General features: G+C 30.8%; 2 protein-coding genes and 3 long non-coding RNA genes across 11 annotated transcripts; 1 reads left to right on the top strand and 4 right to left on the bottom strand.

The window, feature by feature from the left end:
- Positions 1-4,414: 4,414 nt before the first annotated feature.
- On the bottom strand, positions 4,415-5,159 carry LOC106297719. Its single transcript, XM_013733910.1, has 2 exons — positions 4,810-5,159; positions 4,415-4,711 (listed from the first exon to the last, which is right to left on the bottom strand). The coding sequence occupies exons 1-2, from the start codon at positions 5,131-5,133 to the stop codon at positions 4,643-4,645; spliced, it is 393 nt and encodes a 130-aa protein (XP_013589364.1). The 5' UTR covers positions 5,134-5,159; the 3' UTR covers positions 4,415-4,642.
- A 774-nt stretch (positions 5,160-5,933) lies between these two features.
- LOC106303519 lies at positions 5,934-11,517 on the bottom strand. Its single transcript, XR_001262494.1, has 3 exons — positions 11,457-11,517; positions 11,135-11,348; positions 5,934-6,068 (listed from the first exon to the last, which is right to left on the bottom strand). It is a non-coding gene; the product is annotated as an uncharacterized LOC106303519 (long non-coding RNA).
- A 919-nt stretch (positions 11,518-12,436) lies between these two features.
- On the bottom strand, positions 12,437-13,751 carry LOC106296577. Its single transcript, XR_001261262.1, has 3 exons — positions 13,465-13,751; positions 12,862-13,189; positions 12,437-12,788 (listed from the first exon to the last, which is right to left on the bottom strand). It is a non-coding gene; the product is annotated as an uncharacterized LOC106296577 (long non-coding RNA).
- Positions 13,752-15,327: 1,576 nt separating this feature from the next.
- LOC106327000 lies at positions 15,328-17,357 on the top strand. 7 transcript variants are annotated; one of them, XR_001267383.1, is made up of 5 exons: positions 15,332-15,641; positions 15,769-15,867; positions 15,956-16,027; positions 16,123-16,194; positions 16,380-17,357. It is a non-coding gene; the product is annotated as an uncharacterized LOC106327000 (long non-coding RNA). The 7 variants fall into 7 exon arrangements; XR_001267384.1 differs by having other exon boundaries at positions 15,336-15,641; positions 15,769-15,827; XR_001267382.1 differs by having other exon boundaries at positions 15,328-15,688; positions 15,769-16,027.
- Positions 17,358-19,523: 2,166 nt separating this feature from the next.
- On the bottom strand, positions 19,524-21,458 carry LOC106304850. Its single transcript, XM_013741272.1, has 4 exons — positions 21,236-21,458; positions 20,719-20,866; positions 20,339-20,632; positions 19,524-20,249 (listed from the first exon to the last, which is right to left on the bottom strand). The coding sequence occupies exons 2-4, from the start codon at positions 20,842-20,844 to the stop codon at positions 19,650-19,652; spliced, it is 1,020 nt and encodes a 339-aa protein (XP_013596726.1). The 5' UTR covers positions 20,845-20,866; positions 21,236-21,458; the 3' UTR covers positions 19,524-19,649.
- Positions 21,459-22,077: the final 619 nt, after the last annotated feature.

Here is a 22,077-nt window from a genome sequence, read left to right as displayed (position 1 = left end):
ATGTTTATTAGATGTTACAAACATGATGCCACTAATTGATAAATGATTGGTAAGAAGTAATAGTTTTCATTATTTGATACATGGTATAATAAGCTATTAAATGTGTTGATATGTTGTAGATGATACATTGTTTGATACATGGTCAATTTGTTAGTACATATTTTGTTATATGATACATGTTTTGTTAGATGATATATGGTTTGATACCTAAGAATGAGTATTCACTAATATGTATGTTATTGATTTTTATAGCACTATACACATAACTATAGCTTGCTAACTATATATAGTATGTTAACTTGATACATTTGTTGGTAATATATTGTCAATCATTTTTATAGTCATTAAAACGTCCATTATTGTATCGGTGTTGGCGATTAACAATTATTGTACCAGATAAATTATTCAATAACTATTTAACCTATATCTTCTTAACAATTAACAATTATTGTATCAGAATTACATAATTGTTGTGACGGTTGCAAAAACGATATGAGTCGGATGTCAGTGGAGGAATGGTGGTGTTTAAATTGAAAGAAAGGTACATTTAATTTTGGATAAATGTATGACACCCCTCATAAATATTTATGTTTTGTAGAGATATAAACGCAAACATATAACATGATCACTAACCGATACAATTGAGTTATCTTTTCTGTATATTAATAAATCATTTTCTTAGATGTGATGTGGCTAGTACGAGACTAGGGAGGAACCAATTTCCAAAATTTAGAGACTATTTCGGGATTGTTTTCTTTGAGATCTTGATTTCCCTGCCACATATGGCGCATCCAACATCGACAAAGTTGTTGTAATGGTGGCAAAGATAAGATGTACATGAGGTCGGCATAGGACCACATGATGGTTAAGAGCAGTGGGCTTCTATAGATAATCTGATTTTCCATCAAATTGATTTAAATTAGAGAAAAACAATCCTGGGTAAATAACATCTTTGTCGTATGTTGGAGAAGAAAAACAAAAGTTAATAGTACAGAAAAAAAAACATGAACAATTATGTCAACACAAGACACAAAAGTTACAGTATTTTACTTTATGTCATATATGTATAACTATATGTTTTGATGCATCATATCATATGCAGAAATAAACGTTTTAAAAATTTAAAATTAGAGTTAAATTAGTTTTCTGTTAATTTTAAAATTTATTATTTGATTACATAATTTAATTTTAAATTTTAATTTGATTATAAGTAAAAATTTAGATAAAATAAAATAACAAAAAAAATAAAAAAATTATTTAATAATATATATGTGTATATTTAAATTAAAGTCTTGTAAAGATTTTATATCTATTTTTTGTTGTTAAAAATGTTAAATCAAATTTGATAAAATTAAGAGAAAATTTTGTTACGTATATAATTATCAACATAAAGCAAATAATATTTCTAAAATTTGTAGAATTTGTGTATATATATAATATGAAACATAGATTTTCTTGAATAATAATAAAATATTATATTATATAAATTAAATATTTAACTAAAACAAAAACAAAATTTTTATTGGATATCAAAATGATGCATTGTATGTGATTGTCACTTGATAAAAACTAGGTGTTTTGTCCACACATGCGGTCATAGTGTTTTATGAAAACCTATTATTTTATCTCTTATTAATTTAAAATCCAGTATGATAATGTATTGTTTATGTCTGAAAAAGTTTAAATCAAACATAAAATTATTTTATATATGAGAAAAAATTTCATTAAGATATTTATTCTTATTGTTATGTTGAAATTTTAAAACACTCACATACTAAATATATTTTAGAAAATCTCTTAAATACAAATGTTTTTGTTTGATTAACATTTAGTTATAAATTGTTTATATCATAATATTTTAACTTGTATAAAAGAAAATTTTATTTCCAGATAACAACACATTATATATAAGAGTTATATTTGTGAATATATATATATATATTATATAAGAATTATCTTGTTCTTTTATAAACATTATATTGAAAGTTTTATTAAATTAATTTATAATGAATTATCTAATATGCTTATAAAACTAATATTATTATTATAAAATTTGTTTCTAATTATATAATAAATTATATATAAAAACTTATTAAGGATACCATAAACTTTAACCGATTAACTTTTGATGTGATAGCTCGAATGCGAAAAATTACTTTGCAAAAAATAGTATAGATAAATAATGACAATATGCAACATGATTGTAATGTCATTAAAATTACACCATTATTGGAAGATTCATCTTTAAAGTTATGAGAAGCTTAAACTTATCATGTATTTTCAGTTATTTTAGATTAAAATTTTATAAATTAATAACGGTAAATATAATTTGTTTTATTAATTTACTATTAACTTATAAAAGTTCTTTTTCATTTCTTTTAAAATTAATTAAATTGTGTATAAAATATGAAAAATAACATTTATTCTTGTTTTCCTTAAACATTTATAAACTTCTCAAACACAATGGCGGAAACAAGAAGAGAAACATTTATACATACATCGAGCTCTTCAAAGAAGAAACCAAAATGCTTTAGCAGACAACACTAGTAGCTCCCGAAGACAAGCAACATGGGATTCCATTTCATCACCACTTTATCACCCTTTTACTTTTATGTCATATCATGTATCCCCTATATATTATTTGAGAAACATTACAACTTCTTTTTGTAGCCGCATGTCATCACTAGAATGATTCTTAGAATCATTAGAGAAATATGTTGGTTAATCTAATTATATAATAAGTTTTTTATTAAACTAACAATAAATTCATCATTAATGTACTTTATTATTTCTTTAAATAAAATTTACGGAATTGCATAATGTGACTAAAGTATATATGGCAATTAATGATTTTGAATAATAAAGATTTGATAAAAAAAATAGTGTATCTTCTATCATATTTGTTTAATTTTAAACTATTAAATAAATTAAACAACCACAATAACCATATAATAAAAATTTAGATTTTTATGTATATGTTATATTTTGAATTTTTACAAACGGCTATAAATTACTAAAACTGTTAAGAGTCTCACATTCAAATTTTATGATTCATGGTTTAAAACGTTTGCTATGAAAAAATACAAATGATTACAAAAAATTATATAAGTAAAAAGTCTAATTTAATTAATTATTAAGATTAATATATATATCGTTTTAAATTAAACTATAAACCATATAAAATACAATATTTTAGTTTCAAAATTTACTTTGAACAATTTTTTTGATAAAAGTTTTGAACGATCATTGAAAACTTTTTTTTAATTATAAATTACTAAAACTATTAATCCCACAGTGACAATTTTGTTATCAGTAATTTAGATTTTTTTCTATAAAAGATATAAATGATCAAAAAAACTATATGAATAGAAATCATCATTTAATAGACATTAATATTAAAAAATATACTAAAATATATTATCTATGTTAGTATCATTTAAATTTAATAACATATCCTATCAAATATAAAAAAAAAATATTTTTTTGGATTAATAAAATTGATTTATATGTTCGCACCAATTTAATTATATTTTTAATAGTTACTGACTTTTAATTATTTAATATATATTTATTATTTATACATAAAATAATTTATATATATAATGTTGATTCCGCGCAAGGCGCGGATCTTAACCTAGTAATTTCTTAATTTCAACGCCAACTACGTATGTTGACCAAATTATCTCTATATTTTAATAGGTTGTGTTTTATATAACAGTTCTATTTTTTCCTAAAGTACTATTTTATTGATTGGTGTAGAAATAAAATATGTTTATTTAATATATGATATAGAATCTGTATATATAATAAGAGACATAGATTTTGTTACATAATAATTAAAATATATTATTATATAAATTACATCTCCTTATTATTAAAAGAAAAGTATTTTAAGAAAGCAACCTTGATTTTATGTATTATTAACAAGTTTGCCATTATACTTATGTGACAACACCACAAGCCTTCTCACATCACATTTTAAACAATCCTTTATTTACTAGAAAAATTACAACATATGCTATCAACCCTCTATTCATTTTATCATTTATCATTTATTGTATCATTTTTAAAAATTATTTGTTTAAATGTGTTCCCGGATCAGAATCCTAATTGGTAATACATATAAAAACCAACTAATAATATAGCGTGTAAGAAATTTTTCATTCCTTAAAGTTCAGTTACATATATTGTCATGTGTGTAAGTTTCGTTTGCAATTGGTATGTACAAAGTTAGAAAAAACTATATAAGTTTCATTTTTTGCATCTTTCTCACTGTTTTCTATAATAACAAATTATATATATATATATATATATATATATTTCACACCGAGTGGCTCGGATCATTATCTACTATTTTATTAAAACTAACACCAATTTTTTTATTGGATGTCAAAATGACGCATTGTACGTTACAGTCACTTTATAAACACTTATTCTTACCTCTCTCAAACATTTTGAGAAGTTTCAAATACAATGGCCAGAACAAGGAAAGAAACAACTATACATATATCGAGCTCTTCGAAGAAGAAACCAAAATATTTTAGCAGACAACACTAGCTGTTCATGTAGACAAATGACTTGCTACTTCAAGCAACATGGGATTCCATTTCATCACCACTTTATCACAGCACCTTCCATCTATTTATCTTGTCCTGTCGACCTCAGATTCTTCTGAGCTACAGATCTTAAGTTTTGATCTCAAGAGTTTTATCTATCACGTTTCAGGCGTTCTTGATGAGTTTTGATCTCATGTTCTTTAACTAATGTACATAGAAACATGTTGAGCAAGAACAGCATTAAAAGCTTTACCTTAGAGGAAGAATCTTTCTTTTTGGATGAGTCTGACTTTTTCTCTTGATTCTTAAACATGTCGGAAAAGGCATCAAATCCAAAAGGCCCTCCATGTCCAAAGGATGAGAGACTAGTAGTCGCCGCCTTAGCAGCAAGTGGATAGAATGCAGGAGAGGAAAACTTAGGCTTTTCCGCTCCAGCACAGGGGCTGTCCGAGAGCGAGACAACATCATCATGACCATGGAAAAGCCTAAATGCAGGGTCAAACAGTTTCCGTGTATGGTCTAAGGACGCATGTTCTTCCAGTTTACGTCTACGATATACAGAAAGTGATGCGGCCATTAGTCGAGACACTCGTGGCTTTCCTGTTTTCTTTCTCAAACATTTTTTTCATTGATCACGTTCTTGGCTTCTCACTTGCATATGTTTTCTTAAAAGAAAAAATGAATTCCATATCCTATGATATGACTAATTAAATGTGTTTTAGATGTAATATGATAAAATAATAATAATAATAATAATATGTTTTATAGTATCAAGAAAAGTTATAATTTGACTTCATTGCAATTAAAACAAATAATGCAGTGTTTTATTTATATTTATATCAACTTTTATATATTACTTGCTAATTTATAATTTTAATATGACTATATACTTGCATAAGATTTTTTTTTTAAAAATATTTAATATCTTATCAAATTATTTTCTTTTTGAATCAGTCTACCTCGAGCCGGTAAAATTGGTTATTTTTGTAGTTATTAATCAATTAAATATTAATATATAGAGTTTCTAATGTAATTCCAAGTTATATCTTTTTATTTTATTCAATCAGCCGAGTCTTTACATCATTCAAAAAAAATTGCACTTAATTATGATTTTATTCTTGTTTATCTAAAACATATATATATATATATATATATATATATATATATATATATATTAAATACAATTGCAGAAAGTAAGTCAGAGAAAAAAAACAATTTCAGCATTCAAAGAAATATAAAAATGTTTTAGCAGACAACACTAGTTGTTTCTGTAGAACAGGATATCGATTTGCTATTTATTATTTAATTAGAATAATAATAATACGGAAATATTTGAAATATATAATTATAGACTTTTCTTCTGGAAATTTTAAAGATGGCGTTTGGGTTTACAAATGGCGTCACATTCTACTTTGATGCTTCGGCACTGTTTTGGTTTTGAGTTACAACACCATTTAGAATCATGTTCTCTGTAGCAATATGGTCCCCGAGCATCAACTTTTAAGTTAGCACCTGTATAATTAAAATTAAAAATTAAAAATGATATAAAGAAAATGATTATGTTTTTAAAGGTATGATGATAAAATATTGGATAAAAAGTTAACTATATATAATACTAGGTCCGGTCCGTGCATATTTAGATTTTGATATTTTAATATATGTATTTATAGTTATATGAATATTATACGACATATGATGCATTTTTAGTGTTAATAGGTTGTCGATTCAAAATTTTTAATTAGCTAATTGCAGATTTGCTGAATTTATAACTCTGGAAGGCTTTGTTGCTTTAACTTTTCTTCAACAACACTTAGGCACTGAGATATTTGATTCGGTAAAACCAGAGCCGTGCGAAGTTCTTTTGATGCCATAAGCCAAAAAAAATCTTTAGTCAAGCCAAATATGTTCATAGTTTTTAACTAAATGTTTCCACTTAAATAACAAATATATTTTTCATGTAACAAAACTAAATAATTACCAAACTTTATTAGTTTATATCTAACTTAAAAAAAATATTTATAGTTTTTAAATAAAATTGTAACATTCAAATTTAGTCTTTAATATAAATAATGAATTTAGAATAGATAGTAATATATTGAGAGAAGCTAATTCTAATAATTTTATTAGGGAATTTGGTTGATGACAAATATGTTTTCTCTAAATTAATATTAAGATTGAAAAAAATTGAGGTGAAATATAATTAATTAATTTTAGAATTAGAGTTGTGATGATAGTAAAAGATTTCTAATAATCTATACTATATTAAAAGGGATATATAAGCTTCATACAGCATGTCCACGTAGGACAATTAAATCATCCAATTATAGAGCTCCGTTTTGACACGTCATCTACTCAACACAAAAACGGACCTCTACGTGGTCTGTTAGGTATTTTGTGTTAGCCCATCAGACCAACTCTCCTATTCACGACTGTCGATATGTTTTGTCTCTTCCACTTCTCCATTTTTTTTTAGCGTTGCCGATTCTTTCACCTCTCTTTTTTTTTCTCTTATCTAATAAAACCTTTCACCAATGAATCCAGAACAACCATCTATCTCTTCCCTCATCATAACCTTCTTCTTAATCTTCTACTTTTTCTCCCACATTCGATTGTTCCTGCAGAAACAACCTTAAACAGTAACAATCGTCCAAACACAACACTCATATCCGAGCAAATCAAACTTTGGTGGCCTTTTCTCATCAAACCGACCGAGTAAATATAACTTATTTTTCAGCATCCAAGTAGCTAAGGTAAAATTTAGTTTCAGAAGCCATTCAAGTTAAGTTTTGCTCATATGCTATGCTTTTAAAACCAATCTTCTTATGACGAAAAAAGTATTTGGATCTTTCTTCTTTTATACTGGGTTTTCTGTGTTTCTTTTCTTGGGGTGATCTGTGTGAATTTACTTTTCTTTTAGCTGAAAATAGAAAATGATTTTTTTTTTTGGGTTCCTCAGAGATTCGAAAATTTTCAGATGGGTGAAGACCGGAGAGAAAACAATTTCTCGCCAAACAACTGAGGTGTATCTGATGAGTCTGGTTACCTGGTGTTCCCGATCACGACGCGATTGATAACCGGATGTAACCGGAGGAGGAGGACGGTTGGAGATTAATAGCAGAAACGGAATCGAAGATGAGGATGAAGAAGATGAGGAGGAAGAAGATCGAGGGGAGGTGTTCCCGATCACAATGCGATCGATAACCGGACGTAACCAGATTCTCGATTGGATATAGGGCCTCTTGTGAGTTATTTTATCTTTTCTCCGAAACAGTAGACGATCAAGCTTCCATGCGTTCATGATATGATATTAACTCAAGCTTTAATTCAGGTCTTCATGGCTGCATCAAAACACGAGTAACTCTTTAGTCCTCATCTCTCATCTTTAAATTTTTATTTCGTTTGATATACTGTGAGAATTTTCTTGCTGCAGATCTAAGAAGGCTCTGTAAAATGATTTTGTGAGCCCAGTTTCAATCCCTATTACCGCTTAAGAATCAGTGGATTGGAAGCGGCAGTGCTTAAAGTCTTGGTAGATCGACGATTCGTTTCCAGGTTTGCTTTCATCCTACTCTGACTATTTCATGAAATCTGATGCAAGTTCTTCAAAAAGAAGCTAACGTCAATTCTTCGACCAATTTGTTTTTGAGGCCTTTTTTGGTCAACCTTTTGTTAAACCTTCTTCTCTGACCATTTTTATGAAAATATGATGTTATAACAGCAAGTCTTAGGAAGGAATTGACTTAAAGAGGGTTAAAAACTTCAAACATTGCAAAGCAGAACAAACCACTTTGGCCTCGAAATTACTTTCTTCCCAACTTAATATCCATTACAACACAACCACGTGAAAAGTAAAGCGTCAATTATAGAAAAAGTTAGCCTTATTTTTACTTTAATTGCTTATAGATTCAGATTAGAACCGAATTGTAGGAAATGTCGGTGATCGATTGCATATAGATGCTATATTGGTGATTGACTAATGGGTTAACGGGGTGTTAATGGTGGCAAGAATTTTCCTATAATATTGTAGGAAATGTTTTTCCCAGATTAATTGTTTTACGGACTGGTCAGTCAACAAGATTTGGTTTCCTCAAGTTTCTGGTGTTGTTCCTGACATTCTGATGTCATAACTTCTTGATATTATGATTGTTTTGCCTGATGTTGCCACTTACAATATGATCTCTCGCTCTCTCTTTGCGATAGTGTGAAACCAGAAGCAAGCCATGGAGGTTCTTGATATCAGCGTCAGATAGACTGGTATACATGTGTGATTATTTAGACGATATTGATCGAAGCCAGGTACTTGCAAACAGAGCGGTGTTGGCAAGGGGATGAAGCTTCTAGATTAAATGAGTGCATTGTTAAGGTATCAAGATTCTTTTCAAGTTAACCTTTTCCTACAATTTTTAGGTTTACTAATGTTAATTTTTTGTAGGCTCTTCTTACAGTGAGGAAGTCATCTTCAGAAGACACCACTCCTTTCTTGCAACTCTGTCATTTCAATAAATTTATCGCTTAAAAGATAGTATTGTAGGTTAGACCATTCTGAGAATTTCAAGAGCTTCACTTGGAAGAACGTCCTCAACTCCTCCAAGAGGTTGCTGTCGGGGAGCAATGTTGTAGACATCGAGAAGGTGTTTAGAAATGATACCTTTTTTAAAAGTAGGAGTCACGTGCAAAACAGAAGGTGATAGTTCAAGCTTTGATCACTCTGAAACTTTCCAATTGACTTTTAGGCACTATTCCTCACTCTCCTTACCACAAAGAGGAAGGCCTATGGGTACGTCTTGCGGAGTCAAACGACGTATGGTTCTTTCAGAAGGTTAGTTTCATGGATGAAGCTAAAGCTATACACACTTCTTCAAGTGCTGTTAGTTAGGCAATGAAAAGTTTAGGAGCAAGCATCGAGGCAAAGAACAATGAAGTTAGAGAAGGTTAAAAGCCACTCAAGATTGGTAACGGTGAAACACTAAAGACCTGCAGCAGATACTAATAATTTGACTTGCTTATGAGTTCTGCCTAAGAACCAGTGATTTGGAGGGTCAAGTTGCTGAAGAAGGTATGGAGGAGGAAGAAGAAAATGAGAATGAAGAGAATTAGGAAAGCAAATATAGTGAGGAAGAGGAAGATAATAAGAAAGGGTCAAAGGAAGTAAACGAGATGGGGTCGAGTTCCAACGAATCGGGATCAAATTAAGATTGAAAAACAAAATGGCATTATACTTGCACAGTGTAGATTTTGCCTCCAAAATTTATACAGTAATACTCAATGACTTTAGCCTGTTATTTTTTCTTCTACTGATTTCGTAGACGTTTTGGATATTTTTAGTTTTGACATTTGTTACTCTTCAATTTATGTCTTGATCTGATTCTTCTAAGCTTTACTGTAAAATAAGTTGATGCATCTGGTTTCGGTTAATTCCTTGGTTTTGATATGTTTAGAAGTTTTATTGGGTACAGAGGCTTTTATGGGAACTTGTGGTTAATTCGCTGTCTATCAAACACACTAGAGAAATCATTAAATTTGCGACAGTGGACATAGCCTTACTTAAGTAAGTATACAATAGAGAAAACATATTTTATTTCAGATTATAGGTATTTTAGTTAAAGATATCAATAATAAAAATGGTTATTTGTTATAAGGTATTATTAATATATAACTTAAACCGATTATTAAAAAATTTACATAATTAATTGGTCACACAAAATTCAATAAATATAAAATTGTATTGAAAAAACTACTTAAAATATAAAAGAGAAGAGTACAACAAAAATCAAACAGATTCACATATGTGAGATTGTGAATATGGAATAAGAAAAACACGTACTTTCGCATATTATTGAACATCAAAATTGAAAGACATGTTGGTTACAAGCAAAAAAAAAATTTTAATCACAAACAGAAATCCAAAAATATTTAAAAATTAAATAACCCACATTATTTAACCATTTAATCTAATACTCTCTCTATTTCAAAAAGATATATGTTTTATGACTTTTATACATACTAAAAAAAATATATGAAATTTTGATTACCAGTACATTATTTTTTTTTGTGTAACTATTTTCATAACTTTTAATCAAGAATTTTAACAAACACTATTATGTTTTTCGACATTTAAAATTTACCATTAAATAATAAATTGAAAATCTGAATATATTTTTTTTGTGAAACAATTTTTTTAAAACGTGAATTTTTCTGAAACGGAAGAATATAATATATTTCAAATAAATATCATAATCATTTTACTATTAAGTTAATTAAAAAAATTGTAGAAAGTAAGTAATTTTCATTTTTGTAAATAATGTTATAACATAATCAAATATTAATCATAAAAATAAAATCATCGTTCCGCGCGAAGCGTGGACAAAATCCCAAGTATCAATAATAGTCTATGTTCAAGTGATTACAGTTCAAGAAAGTGTTTTTAGTTTTTACTAATAGGTCAAACTAAATAACAATTTTGTAATATGCCCTATGAGAAAATAAAGATATGTCCTAAGCCAATGTTTCAAATTTGTGTAGGTAGTCACGGCTCTGGTAACAACAAAGAAATATTAAGTGCAAGAAACGGGCCAGACCTGGCCAAGATTCCGGTCAGGCTCTCTGCTTCAATATCTTCAAGTAGGACCTCTACTGGTTTCTCAAGCGTTTCCCATCCATCATTCCAATCATCATCATCATCATCATCTCCCCACTCATTTGCCTCATTACACGGCAATAGTTCGGCTTTCTTAGCTTCAAACAGTTCTCCCCATCATTCTAAAATCGCCAGAAGTGCTTCAGCTTGTGAAGCTGTAGTAGTAACAGCAGCAGAGAGTTTATAAGAACAGGAAACAGATGTTTCAACAGTCATAGAGAGAGAGTAGTGATATAACTTTTTAATGAAACATTTTTAATTACCTTATCTTCAGTGAGTTTGTTTAGTTTCTTTTGTGAGCTTGGAAGAATTTATTTATTAAAAGGCTTGGAAGAATGTTTTATTCAAGGAAAACAAATAAGTTGTAATTCCAATCTTATTATGAATAGCTAAACAGCAATCCTGAGTTGACGAAGCATCATCAAACAGATATTTTATCTCTATTATTAAAAGAGAAGTACCCATTAAAAAATACCCCTTTTATAACTTATTTACACTTCCATGCCACTGAGAATTAAATTAAACTACTTATTTTAATGCTTATTTTTTTCCAGTTAAATTAATGAGTTTTTCTTAATCAAATTTAAACTTAATGTCATTAAATAAACCTACATATTTTAATGCTTGTCTTTTCCAGTTAAATTAATGAGTTTTTCTTTATCAAATTTAAACTTAATGTCATTAAATGAACCTAAAAATAGATCATAATTAACGTAGCATATTACGTACGAGTACAACCTAATAATGAACTTGAATTTTCTTTTTACGAAAACGTGAATCACTTGACTTATGTAATATTTAAAATATATTAACTACAATATAACAAATGCATGTGACCTACCTATACTTTAGTTTGAAATGATCATGTTCAAGTTTTATATAGTCAACTTACATCATGCATCGATCGATGTACAATATTCAAACCACCTATAGTTATGGACATTTAATAATTAATTATCTTGACGAAAAACAAAGACTATAAATAATTTATTATTAATAAAATTATGAAATTATTTACAATTTGATGACAAATTCATCGCCCTTTTTTATATGTTAAATTTTTCATAGAAGTTTAAAAATCATTTTATTTTTTTACTAATTTATAATCTTTTATGATTGTTTTTATATATCGTCTACAATTCTCTAATTACGTCTATTTGTTCAAATTTTTATATGATATCGAATATTCATCGTAAATAGATGATTTAAAATGCCAAAAAAAATATTTACTTGGTGAATATAATACATCAAATATTAGAAATACATTATTTAGTTAAATAAATAACCAAAAACCAAAAATTCAAACCGGCGCCAGGGTCTAGTTAGTACTTGAGCAGAAATTAGAAAGAAATGCTACTCTTGTCAGGTTTTGATTTTGAGGGTGAACTCTAGATTCCTCCGTTTCCTAGCAAGGCTAGAAGAAAAGCCTTGTAGTCCCTTGATGTCTTTTTCGCTATGGCTTGATCGAGACTCTCATTGTTCCTCTTGTGATAAGGCTCAGTGGTCTTCTTCAGGTCCTTGTCTGCTCGTGAGACAATCACACGGGTCAGAGCATCTTCATCAGTCCCTACTGTATTGATTGCATTGCGCAAAACCTTTGTACAGAAGAGATTTAAAAAATACAGTATATATGAATAACAGTTAGTCATAGTAGGAAAAGTTAGAGACCATGTGTCCTGGGAATCATCAAACGTTTCATTACGGATGTCGTCATGAAAAGCAATACGCCAAAAATTGGTTCATGATCATCATACATAACTCACTGAGTTCTCTCTTTCTTCTTTATGTTGCTCAGTCAACGGCATGTTGTGATTACAGGTTTGAGCTGTAAGCACAGTAAAGGGAAGACCTTCAAGCGGTTTAGAATTAGGGTTGTGATGATGAACTCTCGTGGAACCTTGTAGATCGTAATTCGTAACTTCCGTACGACAAAGCTCCACCACAGACCACACCTTCTTGAGGAAAATTCTCATCCCTTTCTCCCTCAAATCACTTCCTATGTGAGAGAAAAACATCAAATATATAAATAGATCAAGAACCAAATCCAAAAAGGATAGACTTTCATCACCAAAATGCGAAAACTCAAGTGATTGTACAAAAGTATCAGCAGTGCTTCTTCTTGGGCATTAAATATTGAACTTTAGTGGAGAAATCAAGTAGAGAGCACAAAGTTTGATTTTCAGAGCCGGGTCGAATAGCAATCAACAGTACGGCAGAATAGTTTAATCTAACTATGAACATTAGATTAAGAACAGAATAACATTTTCATACAGTAAGAGCATATACACCCCAACAGCTCGAAGCGCCATTGTTGATGTCAGAGAACGAAGAAGAACATCGCTGGTGTCTGAGATCTAAGAAGAACATGAACCCTAGATTTGGGTGTGACTTTGGGGAAGACGATACTCATATCTCTCTATGGGACCAGATTTGATGATTAAAACACTAAAGCCCACAAAATTGTTTCGCGAAGCCCAAAACCAAACACAATGTATACATTAATGAAACGCTTCGGTTTCTTCTTCTGCACACCTGTCGCAACACCAGGGTTCGGTAGAATCTGACACGGCGCGAAGAAGAGAGAGGTAAGTCTAATTTATAATAATAGATAGATAAATAGATACATTCACGAACACCGCCAAAAAAAACAGGACGATACAAAATAAAGCAAATCTAGATGCTGACATTGTATTCTTTCTTTGCAAACGTTTTATTAGTTAAATCCTATAGGTGAACATATATATAAATATTTGAAACTTTTTGGATTAATGATCCATAAGCTAAAAATAAATTGACCGGTTAATTTTATTTTCTTTCTATTCTAAAATATGTATTTTAAAAGGATATTTCGAAATTTCAATTTTGTTTTTATACAATATTTCATCATCTAAAAATATCAATTAACCACCGCCATATATGTAATTTGAAACATTCAATATGTAGCTAAAATCAACTTAGCCATGGATAAGATACCAATTTTGTTATTTACTGATGTCTCATGGATTAAAAAAAAAAAGTAATCTATAAAATTTTAATAGATTAATTTATAGCTATTATGAGAATATGGCTTGAGTCAATTGGAATGAAACATTTTAATAGTTTTTATTTTATATAACATTTCTAATATTTTTAGGTGTAAATTTTATAGATTATTATATGAATAAAATATGTTCTTCAACATATGACAAATATAAAATTCGTTAATACATATCTAATAGAGAAATTCCTTTACAATATCATTTTTAGTTTATTTTCACAAAAATAGATCTCCAAAGAGAGGAAAACGACCAAAAGAGGTTTTATTGAAGGGTAAATATGTGATTATATCCTTAGAGTTAACTAATCAAAGTCTTAGGGTTTAAAGTTAAGGGGTTGAGTTTTGAGGATGAATTCAAATTTTTAAAAATAAAAATTAAAAATTAAAAGTTTCAAAATAAAAAAAAAAGCTATTTTGATCATTTTATTTTTTTAAATGCTATTTTTATGACAAAAACTTTAAAAAAATGTTATTTAAGAGAATTGCCTTATATAATATGAAAAAATATATTTTCTTATATAGTTATCATGATAGAATAGACTATTACTAGATACAATATTAGATAAATTACATATTTAACCAAAATAATGCCAATTTTTTCCTCGACATCAAAATGGCACATTTTACTTGACAATCATTTACTCCCTCAATTTAATTTAATTTTCGCTGTAAAGTAAAACTTTATTTAAAAATAAATGTCGTTTTAGAATTTTAATGTAAAAATTATTAATATTATATGTTAATATGATTTTTATATTCTCCAATCTTATTTTTCTATTGGTTGAAATGTGGTTATGTGTACAGCTAATGATGTTTTCATTTAGAAAATATTAAAACTAATATTTTTAATGTGTGTGCATAAATCTATACCGCAGTTAAAATGAAATAGAAGTGTAATAAAAATAATAGTGCCAATATCTATTACAATAAAATAGACTTGTCTTTCTCCTTAGAGAGTCACATCATCAGAGAGCATGAGGCAAATCAGGATACATGTCCCCTTAAAAGTCAATGAAACCCTTTTTTTTCCTTCTTTTCCTCTGCGTTCTTTTATTTGGGCTTCATGTTCTTTTATCTCCAGGCCCAGAATTCTTTTTTGGTTTCATATTTATTTGATTTGGGATTCTTATCGTCGTCGTTGTCCGATGAAGCCGCCTCCAACATACAACCTGAAATGCCTTACGTTTCCATTAATTTGGTCCTTTAATCCTAGCATTAACAAGCTTCGTCCCACTACGCAACATTAATTCGAGCTCGGACTCTTCGTATGTGGTTCAAAGCTCTCCTATAAATTGCCATCTCTGGAGTGATGAAGACCGATGTATCTACGAAAACTACAAGTATCATCTCTGCATATTATCGCCGCCGACAATGGCGAATTCATTCACCCTACTTGCTGATCTGAAAGCAGGTCGATGTTCAACCACAACAGCCGTTTTTTTTTTTTTTTTGCTCTTTGTAAGCCTCTCTACAGTCACGCTGAATCCTTAACTGCTTATGTCTGACCTCCACATGAATTGAATTTACTTTGCTGAAAGGAACATGAGTTGAGTTTCTTAGATATGATGGAAAGCTGGCTCAGAAGGCGAGAGAAAAGGTCTTAAAGGGTTTCAATCAAATCAAACAGAAAATAATAAGTTGATGAATCGTTTCTAACAAAACTTCAAACGCTTTTTAAATTGGATTATTGGAACATAGAGCTTAAAAGTTTGTATGCTTCTACAGGTTCTGCTTATATCTAAGAACGCTGGAGGAGTTGGTCTGAATTTGACCGCAGCTTCAAACGTCTTCTGAATGGTACTATGTCCCTGAAAGCTTGTGATTCAATTCTTATCGATTATGAAGAAATGGTGAAGGTGATGATATCTTCTTTGTTTTCTTGAAACACTTAGAATCCATGGTGGACTCCGGCTATGGAAGAGGAAGCAATCATGAGAATCCATCGCATACAGCATAAAAGAATTGTATGCGCAGAAGATTTTTGTTATGCTATTTAGATCATTTTTCAAACATTCACGTGTAGAGTACAATTCATTTATAACACGTCAAACACTTACTAAACAAAGAGATTAGCCCCAAACAATACTGTTGTTCTTTTTATTTGTTGGTAATTGTTTCTTACTTAGCTGAGACATGTTTTATGTTCCAGCTAGAGGGCTTGGTGAAAGAAACGCTGAAATGGTGCAGAGAAATCACATGGAACAGCCTACTGCAGTTTGTGTGCTTAAAGCAGGACTGCACTCAGTGATGAGAATGACAGACTTTAAGAATGTCTTTTCCACATACTTATTAGTTGCAGTGACAGAGACAGACTCATTATAAAAGGATTTGTAATTTTTTTACTGCAGGGGCTAGGACGCGATGAAGGAGACACTCCTATTCTATGGAACCGAAGAAGCAATTGAAGAATGTCTTACTGCATGGGCTTGGAGGCAATGCCACACTCTTATTCTATGTTAACGTATCTTGCTACTTTTCCATGTGGAGCAGTCCCTTTCACTGCAGAAGAAGAGCGACCACCAGATCTTACATGTGATGGTGCTGCCAAAAAATCTGAGTATGTTCATGTGTAAGTATCTGCTGCTGGAACTGAGCTTTAAGGAATTGTAAGACGTCAGTAATAAGGCTGCAAGTTTTTCCACTGGGATGATGTGGCAGTAACATAATCAGGCTGAGAATAAGTCATTCATCCATCGTTGTTGCTGCAGTAGGAGGCCAAGTAATAGAAACAAAGTTGCGGTCTCTGGATGGATTGTCAAAAAAAAAAACAGCATCAGACCATTCATTGATGGGGTCTTCAGTAATTCTTTTCTGGGTCCACGACATGAGCTGAACAGCTTCCATCTCATGTTTGTTCTGGTGAACAACGGGAGCTGTAGATACGAACTGGTAGCCTTTGGAAGAGGAATTCAAATTTGCAGGGGCAGAATCACTTGAAAAAGAGGTAAACGACATGGAAAAGTTTTGTGCATGCATATGAGCATGCATGATCTTGCCATATAGCCCTCCTTTATAAGTGTGCTACCCCTTGAATCTCGATTATCTCTTTTAACTTTGGCCTTAGGCTTTTGAGATTGTTGAGAGTGTATCTGAATATTAGCTTGGCTTGAGACGCTTTTCACACTAACTTGCAGTTAAAGTTGCATAAGTGGATGGGGAACAACTTGATGATGCCTTTGCTCTCTTAAACAATATTCATGCAAATCCTATAAAATTTTGGTTAATTTACTAATAATTCTTTTTAAAACTCGATTAAATTTTAATTAATTTTAAATAATTATTAGATTTATATGATTACCAAAAAAGACAAAGTATTTGTAGAAATATTGTTATAATTAATCAAAACTAGGAAACTTATTAAGAGAAAAAACCGTGTAGAATTGGAACTTTTTTTGAACTTTGCGTAGATTGAAACCTAAGCTATACACTTTGTAAGCCATGTGTAGTTTATGAACCCACCCCAATGAGATCTCTGCATTCCACTGAGTTCCATCTTCTATGATTTTTTGGTAAACAAAAGATCTTTTAACAAAAACATTTCAAATTTACTGGAATCTGTACCGTATAAAATAGGAACAATATAAGCTCATAAAAGACTGAGCTAAAATACATTAATCAGTGATCATCACCATGTAATCCAAAATTGTTGCTTCTCTTCATGTCTTCATCATATTGGCTGGTCTCCAACTGTTTCTGAACAAACAAGATACAAGTAATTTTCGGCAACAATTTTGAACGCTTCATAAGTGCAGCACGACAACTTGATGTGCATATCCTGGCTCTCCTAATGAAATTCGGGTATTTTTTCAAGTGGTTGGTAGTGTACATAATATATTCTTACATAATATATTCTTACATATATATATATATATATATATTTTTTTTTTTAATTACCATATGTACATATATGAAATTTGTTAATAAAATAGTATTTTGAAAATATTATGGATGACACAGATCATATTTTAAAAGAATATGTATATATATATAAAGAAAGGACCAATAAATTTGGAAAAAAAATGTTTAAGACCCCAAATAATCCATGATTTATATTCAAAGATACTTCATTCTACTTATTATCATGGTAAAAGTAGAACAAACACTGAATATGCTAAACATTATATATACTTGAAAATTTTCTTAATGGTATGATAAACATTTCTAATAAGAATAGCAAACTATAAATAGTGAAAGCTAAAATTATTTTCAAATGAGAATAAATTAAACACTTTTTCAAATGCTCATTTATGTTACTCACTAACTTTCTAACCCACCCGTACTACAAGTTAAACAAAATGGAAACAAACAAAATCGAACACATTACAATATTATCACATCCATACCAAGATTACACCGATTACATTACTGCATTTTAACTACTGTGTAAAAGACAATGGCCAGACACATACGATGAGGAATTGTTTTCAAATTAAAAAAAACAATAGAAAAATGGATGATAATATTAAAAATAATAAAATTTCATAAAACACTTATAATAGCAAATAAAAACAAAAAAAAAACATCAAAATATATGAAAAATTAACTAAACAAATATAATCTTTCAACATATATTTATCTTCATATTAACATTGTATTAACAAGAATATTAGCAAGAACTCACTTATTGGACTCATGATCCTTTTAAAGACAAAGTATTTAATCAATACTGCCTTAGTGAAACCCTCAACAAAGTGCCACATTTTTGACATAGACAAAGTATGCAAAGATTGTTAATACTTTAAAAGGATGAAACAATTTATTATCTTCCTTCAAACAAGATAATCACAAAAACTAACACAAACATTAACATTTTTCCTTCTCGAACATCAACCTTACTTTATATTTAAATTTAAATTGAATTTACTTTGTTAGAACTATCAGCTTTTTATTCTACTTTTATTAAATCGATCAGTCACAACCACTTATGCTATTCCGCATTGACCTAAGCAACTTCAAAACAAAGTAATACACTACGGTCGCTAACCACTATCAAATGGATCAGAAAAATATCATTCACTTTCAACATATATTCATCTTCATATTTTTGAACATATTTTCTTTACTAAGACCATAAAATAAATTGTAAATTCATTTAAGAATAAAACATAATAAAACATATGAACCCACTAGTATGACATAATTTCAATGTGAGCAAGATTGTAACCCTTATTGGAAGATTCGTCTTACAGTTAAGAAAAGCTTAAACTTATCATCTAATATTAATTTATAGAAAATCATTTTTTTTCATTTCTTTTAGAATGTGTATAAAATAAGAAAAAATAACACTTTATTTATTTTATTTATTTTTACACTTATTCTTACCTTAAACATTTTGAAAATTTTCAAATACAATGGACAAAACAACAAAAGAAACAACTACACATATATCGAGCTCTGCGAAGAAGAAACCAAAAATCTTTTAGCAGACAACACTAGCTGCTCCCGTAGAAACAGGACTTGCTACTTCAAGCAACATGGGATTCCATTTCATCACCACTTTATCGCCGCACCTTCCATCCACATGATCTGGTCCTGTCAACGACAGTTTCTTATGAGCCACCGACTTAAGCCTATACCTCTCTGCTCTTGACCCAATCACTTGTCCCATAACAGACGCTGCTATGGTAAAAACCATCGCCATCTTAGGCATCAACACTGACTTCCTCAGTATTCCAATGAAAGGAACCGCTGCGTGTAGAGCTACAAACCAAGATGCAGAGAACTTTTCAGTGTGCTCTCTCCAAACCCCTAGAGGCACGTTCAGAGCCATCCCCAGCATCCCGATGACTAGTACTTTGGATGATAAAGGCTGTGGCCGGAGGTTCTTAGCGAAAGCTGTTTTTGATATGGCTGCTCGAGCTGCAACTATTGCTTTAGGACACTTGTACTGCATTCCGGGAGGGGGTTGCAGGATCTTTGCCACGAGGGGTGCCACACCACTTACAGCTCGGTACGATTTAGCAATAGGGCAGTTTCCTGTTTGAAGCCAGTCGTCGCTCATAGACTCGTGGTTTCCTCCCTGAAAGAGCAAAACAACAAGTAAGCAATGCTCTAAGAGTTTATCTCATAAGCCAAGACATTACATGTTGAGCAAGAACAAAGCTTTACCTTAGAGGAAGAAGAATCTTTATTTTTGGAAGAGTCTGACTTTCTCTTTTGGTTCTTAAACATGTCGGAAAACGCATCAAATCCAAAAGGCCCTCCATGTCCGAAGGAGGAGAGACTAATAGTCGCCGCCTTAGCAGCAAGTGGATGGAACGCAGGAGAGGAAAGCGCAGGCTTCTCCGCTCCGGCACGAGGGCTGTCAGAGAGCGGGACAACACCATCTTGACCATGGAAAAGCCTAAACGCAGTGTCGAAATTGGGTCCATCCTCAAAAATTGGACCTTGCCCTGCTCGCACCTGAAAAGGAGTTTGTTATTAGTCAGTAAAAAGCATCTGATGGATGGATACAAAATACAAGATGAGAAACAAAAACAATTGCTTACAGGGATGGGAAAAGGCAAGGATGAAGAAGAGAAGGAGAGGTTAGTGGGCTCATTGATGTTCCTCAAGAATGGGCAACGGAGAATGTCTAAGTGAGTTTGGGTCGACTCTCCAGGACAATTAGCCATTCTTATTGCCCCTGAGAAGAGTCTGAAAACAAGCACACACAAAACAAAGGAAGCATAAGAAATGCGTCCATGCCTTTGATACACACCACCATACCAAAACTATTATATTCGATGATGGAGAATAGTTAGTAAGATCAGATGGTTACATGCCTTTGATACACATAACCACCATACCAAAACTTTATTTCCAGATTATAGAGTCGTTAAATTGAAGAAGAATCACATTTATTCGAGAAACCACACAGAAAGCTTAGCAAAAATCAAAACCAGCAAAGGTATGAATGAATCTAAGAGCACTAGATCGTGAAATTATCTTAACGCACAGTGAATCTACAAACGACTAAGCCTAAATTAGATCTATATATAATCAATGTGGAATCACAAAACTTACGGATAAGAAAAGGAAGACGACCACTGATTAGAGAGAGAGGCGTGTGTGAGGAACGATATAGTTTTCCTCTTGAAATGGAAAGAGAGGAAAGCGTAAAATGTATATGAGATTGAGAGGTTGTTAGGTGGTGGTGCTGGTGGAGAAGATGAGTTTGGTTGATTTTGTAACAAGAGGGCAAACAAAGCTGGTGGAACTTTCTCTCTACCTCCCTTCTTCGTGCTGACCACGCGCTACCCTTCTCCTTTGACAAATTCTCATTCACAATAATGCAATTTGCATGCCTTTCTTTGAATATGAATTTAATAATGATAAGTCTCTTAACCAACTTCTACTATTTTGTCAAAAAAAGTCTTCTTTGCCACATTTTTCTTATTTTCTTTGTTTTTTTCTTCTTCTACACAAGTTACGTGCCAGCAACTCCCTCTGTCTTGTTCCATCGTGTTTTCCTCCTTTGACCTCCAAAGATTCCGTTTTCATCTAGGAAAATAATATAGTTAGGACTATAAGATTTGGTGTATGATTTAAGTTTTAATTTGTGTTGAGGGGATGGGGACACAAGTTTATAGAACTCTTTTTGTTTAACATCTACAGAATGGTTGACATAATTATTTAATTGATGGATTCATTTACGGAATGATAACTGTGATGAGGGGGATATTAAATGGATAATGGAATAGCAGATAGACCACTTAATCAGTTGATAGGAAATTACGGAAACACTTTGGTTGACTAAAGTTAATTAATACTAAATAAATCATAAACACGCTATCAATTGGACCTTAAAGCCCAATGGGCCTTTCTATATTTATTTCCGTATAGACGATCTCTGTGTGTCGGGGGGG

The sequence above is a fragment of the Brassica oleracea genome, chromosome C1, assembly GCF_000695525.1.
Source record: "Brassica oleracea var. oleracea cultivar TO1000 chromosome C1, BOL, whole genome shotgun sequence".
NCBI lineage: Eukaryota > Viridiplantae > Streptophyta > Magnoliopsida > Brassicales > Brassicaceae > Brassica > Brassica oleracea.
Note: the sequence above shows the minus strand (reverse complement) of the source record. Positions and strands in the feature narration are given on the sequence as shown.

What these genes read in the sequence shown, in the direction of transcription:
- LOC106297719 (XM_013733910.1), bottom strand. Translation starts at nt 5,133, where the DNA reads ATGGCCGCATCACTTTCTGTATATCGTAGACGTAAACTGGAAGAACAT. An exon ending in AGAAAGATTCTTCCTCTAAG is followed by an intron (nt 4,712 to 4,809) that starts GTAAAGCTTTTA and finishes GAAACGTGATAG; the next exon opens with ATAAAACTCTTGAGATCAAA.
- LOC106304850 (XM_013741272.1), bottom strand. Translation starts at nt 20,844, where the DNA reads ATGGCTAATTGTCCTGGAGAGTCGACCCAAACTCACTTAGACATTCTC. An exon ending in CCTTGCCTTTTCCCATCCCT is followed by an intron (nt 20,633 to 20,718) that starts GTAAGCAATTGT and finishes ACTCCTTTTCAG; the next exon opens with GTGCGAGCAGGGCAAGGTCC. An exon ending in AAGATTCTTCTTCCTCTAAG is followed by an intron (nt 20,250 to 20,338) that starts GTAAAGCTTTGT and finishes TTGCTCTTTCAG; the next exon opens with GGAGGAAACCACGAGTCTAT.